The sequence below is a fragment of the Molossus molossus genome, unplaced genomic scaffold (assembly GCF_014108415.1).
Source record: "Molossus molossus isolate mMolMol1 unplaced genomic scaffold, mMolMol1.p scaffold_m16_p_18, whole genome shotgun sequence".
NCBI lineage: Eukaryota > Metazoa > Chordata > Mammalia > Chiroptera > Molossidae > Molossus > Molossus molossus.
The window spans coordinates 25,140,150-25,160,641 of record NW_023425353.1 but is presented as its reverse complement, the minus strand read 5'-3'; the positions used below and the strand labels follow the sequence as shown (position 1 = coordinate 25,160,641).

The window sequence follows — 20,492 nt, the reverse complement described above, 5'->3', positions numbered from 1 at the left end:
AACTCTCAGATTACAAAATGTGTCATTTCTGACCTGGCTTGGCTCAGCGGTTACAGCATCAGCCCACGAACCAAAGGATCACGGGTTCAATTATGATCACGAGCATGTACCTCCATTGCAGTTTGTCCCCACCCCTGGTCAGAGTCATGCGGGAGGTAACCCTCACATGTCGATGTATCCCTCACATGTCGATGTTTCTCTCTCTCTTCCTTTCTCTCCCTCTCTCCCCCTCCCTCTCTGTCTGAAGATAAATGGAAAATATCCTTGGGTGAGGATTTAAAAAAACAAGTGTCATTTCTGACCGTTATGTAAAGTCTGTTTGGGTTTATTAAGAACAAAGACTAAGGCCTGGGTTACCAAACCTAGAGTTGGAGAGTTAATACTGGCAGCTGACCCATACCCTGTCGCCATGTATGGGAGGAGCTGGCAGAGCAGAAGAACACTTTCTATTCTAGGCTTTCCTGCTCTTACAGTTATGGCTGGAGGTCTGGCTCAGTGCCATCCTGGCTCCGAGGGGTGGGCCTTCTCACATGGAGGCACAATGTTTATATCAGCACAGAAGCTATTCCTGGTCATCCTTTGCTGAGGCTGTAGCCCACCTGTTCCTCCTGTAAAGTTTGTCATACACTGAGTTGGGATGGGGGTAGCAGAAGCTTGGAATTTGTTCCCACTCCCCTTCTCCTGAGACTCTCCAGAGTTTTCACAAATGAATCTGAGTGATTGCCTCTTGGCACTGACTGAGCCCTCCAGCACAGGAAAACGTAGGTTATTCCTTTTCTTCAAGGAGCGTGGAGACTAATGGAGCCACACCAACAGTGGGCAATGAATAGGAAAGGGCTGGCTTTGACGAGGCTGGGGCGTGTGGAGGGAAAATTTCAGAGTGTGGGAGCTCAAGCCTCAATAGCGCCAGAAGCCAGTCCAAGTAGGGGAATGGCCACTCCTGGGCCGACACAGGGCCAGTGGAGGAGAGGTCTGCTGCGGTTCAGGCAGGCTGTGTCCCAGCCACTCGGCCTTAGTCTTTCCATCTTGCTCAAGCTGGTACTTACAAATGCACAGGAGATTCTAAAACACTGTGGGGCCTACCCAACCGGTGTGGCTCAGTGGTTGAGCGTCGACCCATGCACCAAGAGGTAGCCAGTTCCATTCCCGGTCAGGGCACATGCCCAGGTTGTGGGCCTGATCCCCACTGGGGGACATACAGGAGGTAGCCAATCAATGTTCTCTCTCATCAAAGTTACTATCTCTCTCTCCTTCTTCCTTCCTTTCTCTCTAAAATCAATAAAGAAAAAAATTAATAAAAAATTATGGCCCTGGCCGGTTTGGCTCAGCGGTTAGAGCGTCAGCCTGCAGTCTGGAGAGACCCGGGTTTGGTTCCTGCTAAGGGCATGTACCTCGGTTGCAGTTTGTCCCCGGCCCTGATTGGGTCGTGTGGGTGGCGACCACTCGATGTGTCCCTTCCACGTCGATGTTTCTCTCCCCCCACCCCCAACTCTCTCTGAACAAAAAATGGAAAAATGTCCTCGGGTGAAGATAAAAAAAAAAAAAATTATGTACAGTACATAACTACCATTTCCAGCTTGCCAAAAAGCTCCCTTATGCCCCCGTCTAGTCAATCAATCCTCATCCCTCCTACTCACCCCAAATCCCTGGCATTCACTGGGTTTTCTGCCAATAGTTTGCTTTCTAAAATGTCATGTAAATAGAACTGTATAGTCTTTTTAAAAATTTAGTTATACCTATTTTTTTTTTAATTTAAACTATTTTAGGGCCCTGGCCGGTTTGGCTCAGCGGTTAGAGCATCAGCCTGTGGTCCAGAGAGACCCAGGTTCAGTTCCATTTGAGGGCACGTACCTCAGTTACAGTTTGTCCCGGCCCTGGTTGTGTCGTGCAGGAGGCAGCCACTCAATGTGTCCCTTTAACGTCGATGTTTCTCGCTTGCTCTCTCTTCCTTTCTCTCCCTCCCACTCTGAACAAAAAATGGAAAAATGTCCTCGGGTGAGGATAAAAAAAATAATAATAAAATAAAATATTTTAGGAATCTTAACCTTTTATCCCTGACTTAGCTTTTTAAACTAAGGGTGTGTGTGTGTGTGTGTGTGTGTGTGTGTGTGTGTGTAAAAGAAGTAAGTCAGTAAGATAAACTTAAGCAGTTCCACCCGGCTGGTGTAGCCAGCTCAATTCCCAGTAGGGGGCATGCAGGAAGCAACCAATCAATCTTTCTTTCTTTCTTTCTCTTTCTTTCTTTCTTTCTTTCTTTCTTTCTTTCTTTCTTTCTTTCTTTCTTTCTTTCTTTCTTTCTTTCTCTCTCTCTCTCTCTTTCTTCTTTCTTTCTTTCTTCCTTTCTTCTTTCTTTCTTTCTTTCTTTCTTTCTCTCTCTCTCTTCTTTCTTCTTTCTTTCTTTCTTTCTTTCTTTCTTTCTTCTTTCTTCCTTTCTTTCTTCTTTCTTTCTTTTCTTTCTTTCTTTCTTTCTTTCTCTCTCTCTCTCTCTCTCTCTTCTTTCTTCTTCTTTCTCTCTCTCTCTCTTCTCTTTCTTTCTTTCTTTCTTTCTTTCTTTCTTTCTTTCTTTCTTTCTTTCATCCTCACCAGAGAATATTTTTCCATTTATCTTCAGATAGAGTCGGAGGGTAGGGGAAAGAGAGAGAACTATGTGAGAGGGCCACATCGATTGGTTGCCTCCCGCACAGCCCCAACCAGGGCTAGGGACTGAACCACAACCCAGGTATGTGCTCTTGACCAGAATCAAATCGAGACTCTTTGGTCCTCAGTCCTACACTCTAACTGCCAAGCCAAACCAGCCAGGGCTCTCATCGATGTTTCTATCGCTCTCTCCTTCTCCGTTCCTTTGTCTAAAATCAATAAAAACATATTAAAAAAAACAAAAAAACAAAAAAAAAACCTTGCTTTTCTATCCCTTTCTGGCATCCAAGATGTGGAAACAAGGATATGGTGGAACCTCTGGGGCGAAATTCCGGATTTCCCTTGGTCTTTCAGTAAGAGCTGTGATCAACTGTGCTGACAACACAGGAGCCAAAAATCTGTATATCGTCTCTGTGAAGGGGATCAAGGGACGACTGAACAGACTTCCTGCTGCTGTTGTGGGTGACATGGTAATGGCCACAGTCAAAAAAGGCAAACCAGAGTTCAGAAAGAAGGTACATCCAGCAGTGGTAATTCGACAACAAAAAGATGGCGTGTTTCTTTATTTTGAAGATAATGCAGGGGTCATAGTAAACAATAAAGGCAAGATGAAAGGTTCTGCCATCACAGGACCAGTTGCAAAGGAGTGTGCAGATTTGTGGCCCAGGATTGCATCAAATGCTGGCAGTATTGCATGGGTCTCCAGTGTATTTGTAAAGAAAAAAAAAAACATTAAAAATTATTTCTCTCCCTCCCAAAAAAACAAGCAGTTCCAAAGGATAAAAATATTTATTCATCTTCTCACCTCTGATTCTTTCTCCAGAAGCAACCACCATCTTGTTTTTGTGTGTCCTTTCAGAAATAAAGGAGTATATAAATATAATAAAAATACATAAATGTCACACACATATACAGTCATGCACCCCATAATGACGGGGATAGTTCTGAGAAATGCATCGTTAGACAATTTCATTGTTGTGCAAACATCATAGAGTGCGCTTACACAAACTTAAATGGTATAGCCTACTATAACACCTAGACTATATGGTATAACGTATTGCTCCTAGGCTACAAGCCTGTATAGCATGATACTGTACAAAACAACATGAGATAAAATCAAACACAAGAGAAAATGATGCAGTTAAGAGATGCAGTAAGTACGAGATGTATGTCGCTGGTGCTGGCATAACACAACATACTGTTTTATAGCAAACTTTTTTAATAAGTAGAAAGAATACACTAAGTAATGATAAAAAGTATAGTATAGTGAATATATAAACCAGTCACATAGTTATTTATTATCATTTTCAAGTATTATGTACTGCACAATTATAATTGTATGTGCTACCCTTTTCTACAAAAGGCACTGCAGTAGGTCTGTTTACACCAGCATTACCACAAACATGGGAGTAATGCATCGTACTATGACATTATGACAGCTACGATGTCACTAGGCAATGGTAATATTTTAGCTCCATTATAATCTTAAAAACAATTTTTTAATTAATTTTGTTTAGGGAGAGAGAGAGAAACATCTAAGTGAGAATGGTTTTTTAAAAATATTTTTCTTGCCCTGGCCGGTTTGGCTCAGCGGTTAGAGCATCGACCTGCGGTCCTGAGAGGCCTAGGTTCGGTTCCCGCTAAGGGCGCGTACCTCGGTTGCAGTTTGTCCCCGGCCCTGGTCGGTCGTGCGGGTGGCAGCCACTCGATGTGTTCCTTTCACATCGATGTTTCTCTCTCTCTCTCTGTTCCTCTCTCTCCCTCCCACTCTACCTGAACAAAAAAATGGGAAAATGTCCTTTTTTCTTTATTTAGTTTAGAGAGAGAGGAAGGGAGAGGGAGAGAGAGCTAGAAATATCGATGAGAGAGAACATCAATTGGCTGCCTCCTGCAAGTCCTGCACTGGGTATTGGGCCCACAACTTGGGCATGTGCCCTGACCAGGAATTGAACCAGCAACTTCTTATTGTATGTGTCGATGCTCAACTACTGAGCCACACTGGTTGGGGGAGTGTTTTGTTTTTTTCTTTTTTAATTTTTTAATGCTGTTTAGAGAGAGAGGAAGAGAGAAACATCGATGTGAGAGAAAGACATCGATTGATTGACTGTCTCCTGCACACCCCCTGCCAGTGATCAAGCCCACAACCTGGGCGCATGTCCTGACCGGGAATCAAACCTGCAACCTTTTGGTGAATGAGATGACACTCAACCACTGAGCCACACCGGCCAAGGCTCCATTATAATCTTATGCGACCACCATCACATGTGGTCAGTAATTGACTGAAATGTCCTTATGGGGCACATGACTGTATATACACAGTGTATGTATATTCTAGTCACACTATCTTTCACTTCGCTTTTTTGACTTCATATTTTCTGGAGATTGAATCATACCAGCACATATAGACCTATACATTCCTTAATGGCTGCATGGTCTGGATGTGCTACAATTGATTTAGCCATCCCTCTGTTGATGGACTTGGGTTTATTTGAAGTTTTTTTGCTAATGCAAATGATCAATTAGAAGTTATAGTGCTCTATTTACAATAGCTAAGATCTGGAAACAGCCCAAGTGTCCATCAGTAGAGAAATGGATAAAAAAGTTGTGGTACATATACACAATGGAGTACTATGCAGCTGTAAGAAAGAAAGACTCTCATCCTTTGAGATGACATGGAGGGACCTGGAGAGTATTATCCTAAGCGAAACAAGCCAAGCAGCGATAGACAAATATCACATGATCTCACTTATTTGTGGAATATAATGAACATAACAGTCTGAGGAACAGGGTAGACCCAGATGTGGAAGTAGGGTACAGACTGACAACCCTCAGAAGAGGGGGTGGGGGGAGGGAAGAGATAAACCACAGAACTTATATGCATGTATGCATAACCAATGGACATGGACAACAAAGGTGGAGGGGGGGGGATGGGGAGGAAGGTGTCAATGGGGAAAAAAAGGAGAAACACCTGTAACAAAAATAAATCAATAAATCAAAAACAAGAAGTTATAGTGCTCTTAGTAAATAAATGAAACAATACATAAGTTGCATGCAACTTTTCTATAGTTGTAATTACAGGACAGAATCCACTTTGATCCCCGCCCCCCTTAGCTCATTTCTATTTTTTCCTCCCTCTGCCTCCTGGTGAATTTCTATTAAGTCCTTCACAACCTGTCCATATTGTGCATAACCCATGCTTGCACACCTTTACTGATTTCACCTAGCTCTTCACTCTCTCTCTAAATCTGCACAGGGTTTAGCAAGGTGTGTTACAATGCTGTGATCTGAACTGTGTCCACTTGGTTGAACTTCTTGTGGGTAGTTCCTGGGTCTTGTTGATGTGTTTCCAGTTTACAGATGCCAGGGCCTGGAATAGAGTTAGCATTCCAAAAATGTTGAAAAGGTGATGTATTCGATTTATTTCTCTTATAGAGCTAATCACAGGACAATTTATGTTTTCAGTTTTAAGACTTGTTTTTGCTTTGATAAGTAATGCTTTAGTGAATCTCCTTCTGTCTCTGGACTTTTTCTACTTTTGGATTATGCACCAGGCTGTTCTTCCAAGCAGGTTTACTGGACCAAGCCGTGTGGATTCCCGCTCTCCGCCTCCCCCGCCCGCGCCAATTTGCCTTAAGATATTGTGCATAACAGTGGCTTTTTGAAGTTAGAAGGTTCCTAAGAATTGAATGGTTATCCAAAAACCTTAACCTTTCGGCCCACTTTTGTCCTGAGACAGCTTCTCTGACCCTGATAAATTTCTTCTCCGCCGCTCAGGTTCCCAAGAGCACAGGCGAGAATTGACGCATTTCCTTCAGGAAGGCAAAGTCCCGCCTTCTCACAGCTCTAAAGCTCCTCCTTCCTGCTATTCCGATTGACAGTCAATCTGACCAATCAATGCGCTGTGGGCGAGCGTGGGGGCGTGGGCTGCTCTATAGATACATGCGCATTGATTTCGTACGGGACATGGGTGGCTACCGTATATTGGGCAACGTCTGGGATGGCTGGTGGCGGGGGCCAGCGGTCTGCTCAGTTCACAAGGTCATAGGCTTTGGCACTGAGGCCAGGTGATTGTACCCCCGTATTTCCAGTGAGAGGGAGGGTGGGGCTGGGGGAAGGTGTGTACGGGCTCTGGAGGTAGGAAGATATGGGTTCTAATGCTGGTTTTGCTCTGTGGTGGCACATTAGTCTATAGTCCTCTCTGAGCCTTAGTTTTCTCCTCTGTAAAGTGGGGCCACTCGAACCTGAATTTTCGGAGACCTCAGCTCAGGCATTCTGAGGCATTAATTAGGATTTGGGAAGATGTATGTGGAGTTAAGAATGGGCAGCACCTCGGGAAAGGACTGATTCTCCTGTTGCTTACCCCACCTTTTCTAGGCGTCAGCTGCAACCTCGAGGCTCCAGCAAACGATCAGGGTCCCTGGGAAACCAGCCCTTCCCAGGGCTGCTGCAGCCAGAGAACCTCAGTCGGGAGGAGCTGGTGGATGTGCTGAGGGCATCTGTGGTGGATCAGAAAGGTGAGGATGAGAAAGACAGCTGCACAGAGACTGGGAGAGGAGCCTGCTTCTCTGAGCCTTCTAGGGGACTGACTGGACTCCCTACTAAAAGCCTCTGGGGGTCAAATCCTGGTCTACCTCCTATTAGAGGCATGAGCAGGGCTGAGCCACATAATCTCTCTGAGCCGCAGCATTATGGGAATGGGGTGTGGGTTGGGAGGGTGTAGAGAATCAGACAGTCTTGAACACAGAAGGCACTTCGATATAGGAATTGCTATAATAAATTGCTTATTGATGGACAAAACACAGACTTTGGAGTCAAATCTGAGTTCTGTAATCAGCTTGTGTGGCTTTAGGAAAATAACAATTTGATCCTCAGCCTTCATTCAGCGGTTTAATAATTTTCTCAATTATTTATTGAGCATAGGCTATGTACCAGGCATAACTATATAAGATAAACATGGTTCCTGTTCTCAGGGAGCCAACATTTTAATGGGAGAAATGGATTAAACAGGAAATAAGTGAACAAGGTACTTACTAGTGATCAGTGCTATGAATAAAACAGTGATATTATGGTGAGGAACTGTAGGAGTGGGCAGACATTAGACTGCAGAATTAGGCCTCTCTGGTGATGAGCCAGGATGATATGAAGGAGCCAGACATGTGAAAATCTGGGACAGGAAACAGCAAATGCAAAGGCTCTGAGATGGCAGTGAGCTTTGCATATGTGAGGGACAAGAAGAAGTTCATTTTGGGTGTGGCTGATAACTGATGTCTGAGAGTTATAGTGGGGCCTAATGATAAGATGAATTGAGTCAGGGAAGGAGGGGTGGGAGCTGGATGGAGGAGGGGAAATGTAGACATCTGTAATAGTGTCAACAATAAAAATAAATTAAAAAAAAAAAGATGAATTGAGAAAGTGCTTTGTAAACTCTAACTGCTGCTTTTGCTGTCAATGATGTTCCTGTAATGTATGTTTCAGGACCACTGGTGACGTTGAACAAACCACAGGGTCTTCCAGTGACAGGTATGAGCAGGGGAAGGAGATGCATTGAGACAGGGTTTGATGTCTCTGAGGGAGTGAATAGTGAAGAGAAGAGATGGTGGGATAGAGTTGCCTCTGGGAGCAACTTGTATTTTTTCTTTTTTTTTTCCAGGAAAACCAGGAGAACTGACATTGCTTTCAGTGCTGCCAGAGCTGAGCCAGTCCCTGGGGCTTGGGGAGCAGGAGCTCCAGATTGTCCGAGCAGCTGGAAAGTAAGTGGTGGGGGTGAAAGGAAGGTAGGAGAACAGGCCTCTGTCTAAGATTGGGGAACAGTTGCTTGAAAATAATCCGAGACATTTCCATGGCTGGTTTGGGATCAGAGAGATTAAAAAAATGAGGTACAGCCCTGTCCAGTTTGGCTCAGCGGTTAGAGCATCAGCCTGCGGTCCAGAGAGACCCTGGTTCGGTTCCCGCTAAGGGCGCGTACCTTGGTTGCAGTTTGTCCCCGACCCTGGTTGGTCGTGCGGGTGGCAGCCACTCGATGTGTCCCTTTCGATGTTTCTCTCTCTCTCCCTCCCTCCCACTCTATCTGAACAATAAAATGGAAAAATGTCCTCGGGTGAGGATAAAGAAAAAAAAAAAATTAAAAAAAAAAAAATGAGGTACAGGAGGGAGCAGACAGATCTGGATTCAAATCCTCATGCACAAACTGTGATCTTAGGCAAAGCATGAAACCTCATTGAGCCTCATTTTCCTTAATCATAAGACAGAGCTAATACTGCCAATGCTCAGTATGCAGCCACTTTTCTAAGTCCATACTCATGGCAGGCATTGGGAGTTGATCACTGATATTCTTTCCTCTAACTGCCATCAATAAGAGTACTTGAGAGGAAATATTTTTGCAATTTCACAAACTCCTTGGCTTGTATAGTGCCTGGCACATGGGAGATACTCTGCAATTGGTGGTAATTGTTATGACATTTGACTTTGAGATCCCTGGGGGCCAGGGCAAAATGAGAGACGCATTGATCTACATAGCCTCATCAAACAGGAGGAAGCCTTGTTTCTCAGGAGGTCTGGGTTATAGTCTGTTATTACTGTTTGGCCTTAAGCAAGTCAGTGTTTCTCCCTTTTTTGTTAGTGAGCCCAAGGGACTTTAACTTTCATGATTTGTCCCCTTCCTTCCCAGGGAGACCTCTGGGGTTGTACTCCTCTCCAGTTGTCCCCAGACAGCAAGCCGCCTCCAGAATTTCTTCGCCCACTCACAAAGAGCCCAGAGACCCACAGCCACCTACTGGTAAGAGGTGCTGGGAGGCTCCCATGGCAGTGGGGAGGTCCTGGCAAGCCACTCTGTGACCTCCTCCTGCCTCTGTCTCAGGGCTGTCACTGATGGCATCCCAGCTACTTCTGAGGGGAAGATCCAAGCAGCTCTGAAACTGGAACATGTTGATGGTGTTGGTCTTGTGAGTCAGGGTCTGGGTGGGAACAGGAAGGGACTCTCCAGACATATTACCCTTACAGAGGAGTTAAGGGTATAGATTTGGGGTAGCTGGCTCTCCTATCCTCTAAAACAGGCAAGTGACCACTGCCTATATTGCTTGTCCTGAGTCTGTTGGGAGCAGGGAGGGTCTGGGTATATCCCCCAGGTGTGTGTGAAGCTTGTTCATACTTGGGGGCTGATACCACAGGTAGTTCCAGTGAAGTCTCCATCCCGAAAGGACATCCTAAAAGGTGTCAAGAGGACCCTAAGCCACTTTCGTGTGGTGGCCATGGGCTCCGGTTGTGCCCTGGTCCAGCTGCAACCACTAACAGGTGGGTCTAGAGCCCCAGCCAGACTTTAGAACTGTATTTGGCTGGGAAGGCGAAGGAGTGGGAAGAAGGTGGTGGTGTTAGGAGCAGCCTGGGGAACATCTGATGGGCCCCAAAGATGTAGACCAGGCCCAGCTGGAGGAGGTAGTGCTTCGCTTGTCAGTCTAATGGTCATTCCTTTGTAGTTCATCAACTTTTTCTCTTAGCTATTGATCTCAGGGTCTTCTCTGTCTTTGGTGTTCTGTAGTTTCCCTATGATAAATCTAGGTGTGGGGGTTTAGTACTATTTATCTTGCTTGGGATTCGCTGTGCTTCCTGAATCTAAAGATTAATATATTTCATCAATCCTAGAACATTCTCTTTTCAAACGTTGTGCCTCTTGTAGTCTTTCTATTCTCTTCCTTTTTAATGCCTAATAGACATGCCTGACCTCATTCTACTCACTGTCTATTAACTTTTCTTTCATATTTTTTTCACTTTTTTATCTCTGCTGCATTCTGGGTAATTTCTTTATTTTTAATTGATTTAGAGAGAGAGGGGAAGGAAGGGAGAAAGAAAGAAACACTGATGTGTTGCTCCACTTATTTATGTTTTCATTGGCTGATTCTTGTTATGTGTCTTATGATTAAGCCCACAACCTTGCATATCAGGACAACTCTAACCAGCTGAGCTACCCACCCATGGCCTGGGTAATTTCTTTAGATCTATCTTCCAGTTGAGTAGTTTTCTCTTTAATTAGATCTAATCTGTCCTGCTAGTGTGGCTCAGTGGTTGAGCATCGACCCATGCACCAAGAGGTCGTCGGTTCGATTCCCGGTCATGACTCATGCCCAGGTTGTGGGCCAAATCCCTAGTGGGAGGCATGCAGGGGGCGGCCAGTTGATGTTCTCTCTCATTGATGTTTCTATCTCTCTCTCCCTCTCACTTCCTCTCTCTCTAAAATCAATAAAGGGGGGGAAAAATGCCACCTCATCGTCTCCACTAAGGGCACTTTTGAAAAAAAAAAATTAGATCTAATCTGCTAATTTAACCTATCCATTGACTATATTTTTTACTTTTAGAAGTTCTGTTTGGTTCTTTTATAAGTACAAATGGCCTTTTAAAAAATATGGCATGTTCGCCCTGGCTGGTTTGGTTCAACGGTTAGAGCATCAGCCTACAGACTGAAGGGTCTTGGGTTTGATTCCCAGTCAGTGCTTGGGTTGCAGGTTCCATCCCTGACCCTGGTTAGGGTTATGAGGGAGGCAACCAATCGATATCTCTCTCTCTCTCCCCCTCCCTCCTTTTCAGTCTATCTCTAAAAATCAATGGAAAAATGTTTCTCTCTGTCTCTCCCTCCCTCCCATTCTCTCTCTCTAAAAAAAAAATACACACACACACACACACACACACACACACACACATAGGCATGCTTTTTTTCTTCATATTATATGTTCTTTGTGTGTGTGTGTGTGTGTGTGTGTGTATGTGTCTTCAATCATTTTAAACAATTGTATTTCTAGAATTCCACTGTCTAAAATTCTTAAGGGTCTAATCCTATTGTGTTTCCTGCTCTCACACTTGGTGGGTTGTTTTCTTTCTTTCTTTTAAAAAATTTTTTCCTTTATTGATTTTAGAGAGAGGAAGGGAGAGGGAGAGATAGTAATGTCGATGAGAGAGAACATTGATTGGCCACCTCCTGCATGCCCCCTACTGGGGGTTGGGCCTACAACCTGGGCATGTGTCCTGACCAGGAATTGAACCAGTGACCTCTTGGTGTATGGGTCGACGCTCAACCACTGAGCCACACCAGCCAAGCGGGTTGTTTTCTTGTTGCTCTGTGATTCGAGATTGTGAATTCAGGTTCAGTTGGGTCCTTATCTGTGGAAATCCTTTATTGCCTCAATGGAGGTGGGACCTTTGGGAGAGGTTCCATCTTTGCTTCTGCTGAATGCCTTAGCGATATCACTCCTTCAGAACCTCCCTAAATATTAGTCTCATTTGGAAGTTCACAGATCATTCAAGAAGTATTAGAGCCTTAAACCTGTGTAAGAGCAGGCTCATGGCTGTGAATTCTCAGGAGAAAACTTGTTCATTCCTCTTACCTGGTTCTAAGGTAATCACCTGCCTTCCTTGGTGGCTGGCTCTTTCTCCTGGTCCACCCTTTCACTGAAGATATAGCCCTTCTAGGGTTTCATTTGGGCAGCAAGGCCTCATCCCTGGCCCCTAGGGTAGCTACTTAAACCCAGACTCCATGGATATCAAGATTGGCAGCACTCCTAGAATAGGTGAAATGTTGGCTCTTATGTGTTCTGGATTTGTTTTCCTTTTTGTGTTTTGGTCTTAAGGACCTTACTATCCTGTGTGTCCAGCTGTGTATTTAAAAGGATGATTGTTATGTTTTCCCAGTGTTTCTAGGTGATTTATTATAGCAAGAGGGTTTTTAGATTATTACCAGACATGGAAGCAGAGTACAGCTCCTGGGTTTAAATCCCAGTTTATGGTGGTAGGCAAATCACTTCCTTTTTTTTTGGTACATGCCCCTAACAGGAACCAAAGCCAGGACACTCTGGTCCGCAGGCCGACGCTCCAACTGCTAAGCCAGACCGGCCAGGGTGCAAGTCACTTCTTTTTGAGCTTTGGTTTTCCAAAATGATGGTATGACCTACCTTACAGTGTTGTCATGACGATGAAATAAATTTACATATGTGAAACATTTTGTACCATGTGTAGCACATAGCTCCCCATTTCTGTATTTGTCAAGGTACTTTTGGTTGTAAGTTTCCCAAAAGCCAGTTCAAATTGGTATAAGCGGGGGAAAAAAAAAAAGAATTTATTGGCTCACATAATTTGGCTGGACCAGAGGTTCAGAGAATGTCATCAGGCAGCTATTTCTCCATTTCTTCTTGCCTCCTGTATGTTGGCTTCTTCCTCCCACCGGTGCTCCCCTGGTGAAGGCAGAGATGGCCAGGGGCTCCAGCAGCTCCAGGCTTACATTCCACCAATTTAGCATCCCAGCAGGAAAGAGCATTCTTCATACCCAGTAGCTTCGACAATAAGTTCAGGGTTGCCTCTCTTCCTGGGTGAATCCCACAGGCCAGGTGGATTGACAGCTATGACTATCCTGACCTAGTCATGTGCCCTGCTCTGGAGGCTACGGCAATAGCATCTACCTCGCTAAAACCACCTGGTCTGAGAAAGGGGTGGTGTTTCCCCAGAGCAGTTGGTAATCATCTGTTCTCTCTCCTGTCTCCCAGTGTTCCCCAGTCAGCTACAGGTACACATGGTGCTCCAGCTCTGCCCTGTGCTCGGGGACCACAGGTATTCTGCCCGCGTGGGCACTGTCCTGGGTCAGCGCTTTCTGCTGCCAGCTGAGAACACCAAACCCCAAAAACAGGTACCCAAGCCCACCTATCTTCTGCCTTCTGGGGGTAGTTTGGGGGACAAGGGTGAGCAGCATCTCCAGACATTACCTATGCAGCTTGGGATTGGGAGGCAGTCCTCTTGTCTTCCAGAGCCATCTGTAGCCTGTCTTGCTGTATGGCCCTGAGCCATCTGTTCCTTAAGGGAGTTGAACTACCTGATTTCTGAAGGCCTTTCTAAGGCTGCTGTTCTTTGAATCTCTTTAGTATAAGGGGTAAAAGAGGTTGTGTATATTAGGGTCACTATCAGCTTTAACAGTAGTCTCAAAGTATTAGAGCCTTGCCCTGGCCAGTTTGGCTCAGCGGTTGGAGCATCGGCCTGCGGACCAGAGAGTCCCGGGTTCGGTTCCCACTAGGGGCACATACCAAAAAAAAAAAAAAAAGTATTAGAGCCTTAACACATTAATTTCCCTCCATGTTAAGTCCAATTAATGGGGTTAGGGTAGAGGTGGGCTTTGCTTCAAGCAGTCACTACGGGACCCAGGCCGTTGCTATCTAGCCATCAGATAAGCAGGCACAGTACAGGTTCATGTGGAAGAGTTCCATGGGCCAGGTCTGGAAGCGGCAAACAGCTGTACACCCCCATTCCATTGGCTGGAACTCAATCACATGTCCTCACCAAACTGCAAGAGGGTCTGGGAAATGTTCAGCTGTAAGCCCAGGCAGAAATTGATTTGGTGAACCCCTAGCCAGTGCCTGCCATTGTGAGTGTGTGTGAGTGTGTACACGTATGAGTGTAGAAGGGGAATGAATAACCATGGACATGGAAGGGAGGAAGTACTTGCTTCACTCCCATTTTGGTTCAGGCTGGTTGGAACTGACCTGGCTGAGTGCTCACATGCCTCTCCCACCCCAGGTCTTGGATGAAGCCCTCCTCAGACGCCTTCACCTGACGCCTTCCCAGGCTGGCCAGCTGCCCTTGCACCTCCACCTGCGTTGTCTCCACCTCCCAGGCACCAGGCCCAGGGACACCCCCATAGAGCTTTTGGCACCCTTGCCCCCTTATTTCTCTAGGACGCTACAGTGCCTGGGGCTCCGCCAACAATAGTCCTCCTTCTATTCCTCTTGGAAAGTGGTGGGAGTCGAAGGACTGCAGGCCCAAGGAGAATGAGTTCAGGGTGCAACATGCAGTAAGGTCATGGTTTAAGACCCTGGGCTCTGCAATTGGACTAACCTAAGATCAAATCCTGGCTAGGCACTTGCCATGTGGTGTTGGACAAATAACTTCACCTCTCTGGACTTGAGATAATAAATGTACATAACTCATAGTATTGTTTTTGAGGATTTGCTGACAAAGTAAATGTTTATCATGGATCATGCTTTCTGTTGAGTTCAATGTGTGGCCTTTTATTTGGCCGTTTCTGCCCCAATTCTAGCTGGGAAGAAATGTTAGATTTTTAATAGTGGTGCAGCACACCTTGCAAGATTTACCACCTTAACCATTGTAGGTGTGCAGTTCAGGGACATTAAGCACATTCACAGTGTTTTGCAGCCATCACCATCATCATCTCCAGAACTCTTTTCACTTTGCAGAACCTAACCTCTGTCCCCATTAAACCCGGCGTCTCCATTCCCCTCCCAGCCCCTACTAGCCACCATTCTCTGTCTCTATGAATTTGACTACTCCAGGCAATCTCACATAAGCGAAGATGTGAGATTTTTTTTTTTACTTTAAGAAAATGTGAAACATATTAAACATACAGAGTGCATGAAACATCTCTGTGATTTAAAGAATAATTATAAGGTGACATATAACCATCATTCAGGGCATGAAATAGAAACATTCTCTCTCTCTTTTTTTTTTATTCTCACCCAAGAACATTTTTCCATTTTTTGTTCAGATAGAGTGGGGGGGGGGGGGGACATCAACATGAAAGGGAAGCTGGGGACAAACTGCAACCAAAGTACGTGCCCTTAGTGGAAACCGAACCCGGGACTCTCTGGTCCGTGGGCCGACGCTCTAACTACTGAGCCAAACCAGCCAAGGCGAAGCATCCTCTCTTATAGGGCAGCAGTTCTCAATCCTAACCCACATCAGAACCCCCTACATACCCTCTCAGAAAGCTTTTAAAAATCCCCATGATGCCTGGCTGGTGTGGTTGAGTATGGACCCATGTACCAAGGGGTTGCCAGTTTGATTCCCGGTCAGGGCCCATGCCCAGGTTGTGGGCCTGATCCCCAGTGGGGGGCATGCAGGAGGCAGCCAATCGATGTCCTCTCTCATCGATGTTTTTATCTCTCCCTCTCCCTTCTTCTCTCTCTAAAATCAATAAAGAATTTTTTTTTTAATCCCCATAATTATACACCCCAAAGATACTGGTTTGACCAGTCTGGGGTGGAGACCCCTAGCATCAACCTCTTAAAAGCTCCCTAAGAGGTTCGGTACAGGCTGGAACCACTCCCCTGACAGGAGAATTCTTTCCTTGCTTCTTTTAAGTTTTACCACATATGTATGCATTCTTAAATGATATATTTCATTTTGCCTATTTCCCAAATTTCTGCAAATGGAATCACACTGTGTATATTCTTTTGTAATTTGCTCTTTCTCCACACTGGGAAATGAATCTGTTGTATGGCGTGGAATTTGAATTCCGGTGCTTGAATATACCAGTTTATCCATCTGTTAGTGGACAGGTAGGTCATTTGGCTTTTACCCCAATGCTGCTGTGAACCTGCTTGTAAGCATTTCCTGGTTGTTATGCAAGAATATCTGGATCATCATTTGCCTAGTGTATTAGTTTCCTAGGGCTGCCATAGCAAATTACAACCACCCGAGTGATTTAAAACAACAGTAATTGATTCTCTCACAGTTCTGGAAGCCAGAAGTCTGAGGTCAAGGTATTGACAAGGCTGTGCTCTCTCTGAAGGCTCTGGGGGAGAATCCTTCCTGGCCTCTTCCAGCTTTTGGTGGCTCCAAGCTTTCCTCGGCTTGTAGCTGCATCACACCAGCCTCTGCGTCCATCTTTACATGGCCTCCTCGTGTTTGTCTTTTCTTGACTCTTATAAGAACACTTATCATTGGATTTAGGGCTCACCTGGATAATCCAGGATGATCTCATCTCAAGATCATTACAAGGTATTACATCTACAAAGACCCTTTTTCTTATCAAATAAAGTCATATTAACAGGTTCTAGGTAGACATATCTTTGAAGGGAGGAGTACCATTCAACCCGTTACAACTATGAAATACCTAACTTTTCAGATGGGTATGGCTTGTTGAGTATTTTGTTTAGGTGAACTTGGCCCCTTGCTGAGGAAGGGACAGACCTACTTTCTCTGGAAAAGGGCGGGGTTCAGGCAAGGTCCACCCTTCCCTCTGTGTCTCATGCAGTATATCTTGTGCCCATTAGATGTCAGCCCAGCTCCTCCTTTGGCCTTGGGAATCTGGGGGACTCCCAGTGGTTAGTCATTCTGGCACTGTGTCCTAGACTTTTGCCCATTGCCCATGACCTTGGGAGCCATGTCTCTTCATTCATACACAGCTTCCTTTTCTGTTAAGTAAGGCGTACCCCCCACACACACACCCAAAGATCAGAGAGTGTTTCTGAACAGGAAGCCCCGTGTTTGCCGCTGTGGGAATTCTGGGCCTTGCTTCCTGGAGGAGTTGCTGATGGCCTCTAACTCTTGTTCTGGACTTTGCGGTACAGAGCCCCACTCTACCTTCTCTTCACCCTCCAAAAGAAACAGAGCCAAGACTTCCGGTCAAGATGGCGGCGTAGGTAAACACGGTATCGCATCCTCCCACAACCACATCACAGTTACAACTAACCTACAGAACAACCATCATTCAAAACCGCCTGAAATCAAGCTGAATGGAAGTCCTACAACTACGGAATTAAAGCAGCAGCCACATCCAGACTGGTAGGAGGGGCGGAGGCGCGAGGGGCGGCGGCGGCGGTGGCGGCGCCGTGATGGGCTGGTCCCACACCCACGTGTGGCAGATAAAAATCAGGAGGCTACCTTGGCAGGGAAGGTCCTCCCTGAGGACTGAGGGGTCCCCGTCCCACATCAGGTGTCCCACTCAGGGTTCCAGTGCCAGGAAGAGAAGTCCCCATAACTTCTGGCTGGAAAAACCAGCGGGAACTGAGGCTCAGGGAAGCTGAGGCGGCTGGAGCCCCAGGCAGCTCCTTAAAGGGCCCGCGCACGAACTTATCGGACTCTCTCCCTCTAAGCTTGGAGGGGAGGCAGCTCGAGGGGCACCAGAGACATACAGGGAAGAACTGAGCTGTTTGGCACTGGAGCTAGGGCTGGAGAGGGGGCTTTCTCCGGGACAAACGTGCTGTCAGAGGCCTTTATTCCTTTGGTGAGCCCTTCCCTGGGGTGGCAGACAGAAGCCATATCTGGGACTCCAGCAACCTGGCTCACACTGGTAGCCCCGCCCTGGTGACTCCCTGAGGCCCCGCCCCACTCAACTTTCAGGCCCACCCAAGCTGTTGCCACTTGCTTAACCATAGGATTGGCCTGTCTTGGATCCTGCTTCAGGTTTTTCCAAAATTCTTTCAAATGAACAGCATCTGGTCTCAGCTAGCCCCATACCTCTCGTTAAGTAATACACTGAAACAAACACAGGGAGGCAGCCAAAATGAGGAGACAAAGAAGCAGGTCCCAAATGAAAGAACAGAACAAAACCCCAAGAAAAGAACTAAGCGAAATGGAGATAAGCAACCTAACAGATGCTCAGTTCAAAATACTGCTTATAAGGATGCTCAGTGAACTTAGAACCTCAGTGAACTTAGTGAGGGCCTCAAGAGCATAAAAAAGGACCAGTCAGAAATCATGGATGCACAGTTAGAATTGAAGGAGGCACTAACTGAAATAAAGAATAATTTACACAGCTTCAATAATAGAGTACGTAAATCCAAGGAGCAAACCATAGATTTGGAATATAAGGAAGCAAAAAATGCCCAATCAGAACAGCAAAAAGAAAAAAGAATCCAAAAAAATGAGGACAGTGTAAGGAGCCTCTGGGACAACTTCAAGCATGCCAACATTCGCATCTTGGGGGTGCCAGAAGGAGAAGAGAGAAAACAAGAAATCAAAAACCTGTTTGAAACAATAATGGCAGAAAACTTTCCTAACTTGGTGAAGGAAACACACATACAAGTCCAGGAAGCACAGAGAGTCCCAAACAAGATGAACCCCAAGAGGCCCACACCAAGACACATCATCATCAAAATGCAAAAGGTTCAAGACAAAGAGGGAATCTTAAAAGCAGCAAGAGAAAGGCAATTAGTTACCGACAAGGGAGTTCCCATAAGGCTGTCAGCTGATTTCTCAAAAGAAACTTTGCAGGCCAGAAGGGAGTGGCAAGAAATATTCAGAGTGATGGAAAGCAAGAACCTACAACCAAGATTACTCTATCCTGCAAAGCTGTCATTTAGAATCAATGGTCATATAAAGAGTTTCTCAGACAAGAAAAAGTTAAAGGAGTTCATCACCACCAAACCGTTATATGAAATGTTGAAGGGTATTTTTGAAGAAAAGGATAAAATATATGAACAAACAAAATGATAATGAATACATATCTATCGACAATTGAATCTACAAACAAAATGAACAGGCAGAACAGAAACATTCTCATAGATACAGAGAACATTTTGTTGGTTGCCAGATGGGAGGAGGTTTGGGGGAATGGGTGAAAAAGGTGAAGGAATTAAGAAGTACAAATTCATTGCTAGACTTACAAACCTCAAAGGGAAAGGGGTTGGGGGGTTGGGGGTGGGAAGAAATAAACCAAAGAACTTATATCCATAACCATTGGACACAGACAATAGTGTGGGAAAAGGCGGGAGGGGGGTGGGAGTGGGGGGCAGGGGGTCAATGGGGGAAAAATGTGGAACATCTGTAATACATTTTACATTCAATAATAAAGATTTAAAAAAAAAAAAAGAAAGAAAGAAAGAAAGAAAAAGAAACAGAGCCAAGCCAAGAATACTTTACTTGCTCCTTTTTATTTGGTGCTACATCCGGGATGAGGGCAGTGAGGCCTAAAGCAAAGGCTTCTCTAGCCTCGCATCCCCCATGCCCCCTAATTGCTGATGTGCATTGATAAGGGGCAGGGGTCCCTGAAGGCTCAGCATCTTCACTGGGCATGCGTCAGCCTTGGGTCTGTCACAGAGTCTGGCCTTGAACTCGCCTTTGGCCTTGATGTTCCTATGTGTGCTAGGAAGATTTCCAACTTCAAAGGGTAGAGGCCACAAGGCATCTCCAGGATAGGAACCACGAAGGCGCTTGGGAGCAACAGCCTCGGTGTGAAAGGAGGGAAGAAGGGGAAGAGATGATCAAGAATTTGTCCAGGAAGGGAATTCCGAGGGAAACAGCCCTCCCCTTTGGGCTCCAGCCAGCCTGGGAGCTGCCCTCTACCTGTGCCCTCAGCCCTGACCCCAGTACTTGGCATTGCCTGCCAGGTGTGAGTCATAATTTGAGGCCCACCTTTCTTGGTTTCAGGATGGCGGATGCCTGCTTGAGCTCAGGGCTAGGTGGGAGGGAAATCAAAACCTTGGCAGTAGGTAGCATCATCAAGGCCTTGCCTGTGGTCAACAGAGCCTTAGAGCCCACCAGCTTGCTGTGCTGCAGTCTGAGGACCTGCCCCTGAGATCGGAGCACGTGGAGAGAAGGCATCCGGGCCTTGGTGTGGAGGCTGGGGAAGTGGTAAGGGGCTGTGGGAGCAAGAGGTGCTGTGAAGGCCTGGGGAGGGCCCCAGGCTGACCAGCTACTCCTCAAGGTGTGTAGGGTTGGAGGCCGGGGAGATGAAGGCTGGGGCATATGATGGCAGATGGAGCCCTCCCAGTTCCTCCTCCAGAGGCCATGGGAAGAACACAAGGTTTGGAGTCCAACAGACCTGAGTCTGCATCCCATCTCTGCCCCTTCTGAACTGTGCAACCTCGAGCATCTTCCTTAAATTTCCTGATACCTCGGCTGGAAAATGGGGATAATAGCACCTACCTCGCTAGGTTGTGAGGACTAAAGGAGCTAATTATATAGCAAACACAGTGTAAACTGTTAAGTGCTGTGCAAATATTAGTTCCTTTCCCCCAGAGGCAACTTTGCAGAGGCAAAGGCAGAAAGAATACCAAGACAGGAAAAACTTGGGCTCTGGTATCTTTGAAGTTCTGGCATCTTTGAAATAACTGCCTCACAGGGTGACTCTTTTGGAGGGGAAAATA

General features: G+C 45.9%; 2 protein-coding genes across 2 annotated transcripts; both read left to right on the top strand.

Moving 5' to 3' along the window:
* The first annotated feature begins 2,927 nt into the window (after positions 1-2,927).
* On the top strand, positions 2,928-6,438 carry LOC118633535 (60S ribosomal protein L23-like). Its single transcript, XM_036267457.1, has 2 exons — positions 2,928-3,350; positions 6,412-6,438. The coding sequence occupies exons 1-2, from the start codon at positions 2,928-2,930 to the stop codon at positions 6,436-6,438; spliced, it is 450 nt and encodes a 149-aa protein (XP_036123350.1).
* A 162-nt stretch (positions 6,439-6,600) lies between these two features.
* RPUSD3 (RNA pseudouridine synthase D3) lies at positions 6,601-14,661 on the top strand. The gene is made up of 9 exons (XM_036266880.1): positions 6,601-6,701; positions 7,012-7,151; positions 8,113-8,157; positions 8,288-8,387; positions 9,305-9,412; positions 9,494-9,578; positions 9,804-9,927; positions 13,161-13,300; positions 14,182-14,661. Exons 1-9 carry the CDS (start codon positions 6,601-6,603, stop codon positions 14,371-14,373), a joined length of 1,035 nt encoding a protein of 344 aa, XP_036122773.1. The 3' UTR covers positions 14,374-14,661.
* Positions 14,662-20,492: the final 5,831 nt, after the last annotated feature.

What these genes read in the sequence shown, in the direction of transcription:
- RPUSD3 (XM_036266880.1), top strand. Translation starts at nt 6,601, where the DNA reads ATGGGTGGCTACCGTATATTGGGCAACGTCTGGGATGGCTGGTGGCGG. An exon ending in ACAGGGTCTTCCAGTGACAG is followed by an intron (nt 8,158 to 8,287) that starts GTATGAGCAGGG and finishes TTTTTTTTCCAG; the next exon opens with GAAAACCAGGAGAACTGACA. An exon ending in ATGTTGATGGTGTTGGTCTT is followed by an intron (nt 9,579 to 9,803) that starts GTGAGTCAGGGT and finishes CTGATACCACAG; the next exon opens with GTAGTTCCAGTGAAGTCTCC.
- LOC118633535 (XM_036267457.1), top strand. Translation starts at nt 2,928, where the DNA reads ATGTGGAAACAAGGATATGGTGGAACCTCTGGGGCGAAATTCCGGATT. An exon ending in CATGGGTCTCCAGTGTATTT is followed by an intron (nt 3,351 to 6,411) that starts GTAAAGAAAAAA and finishes TCCGCCGCTCAG; the next exon opens with GTTCCCAAGAGCACAGGCGA.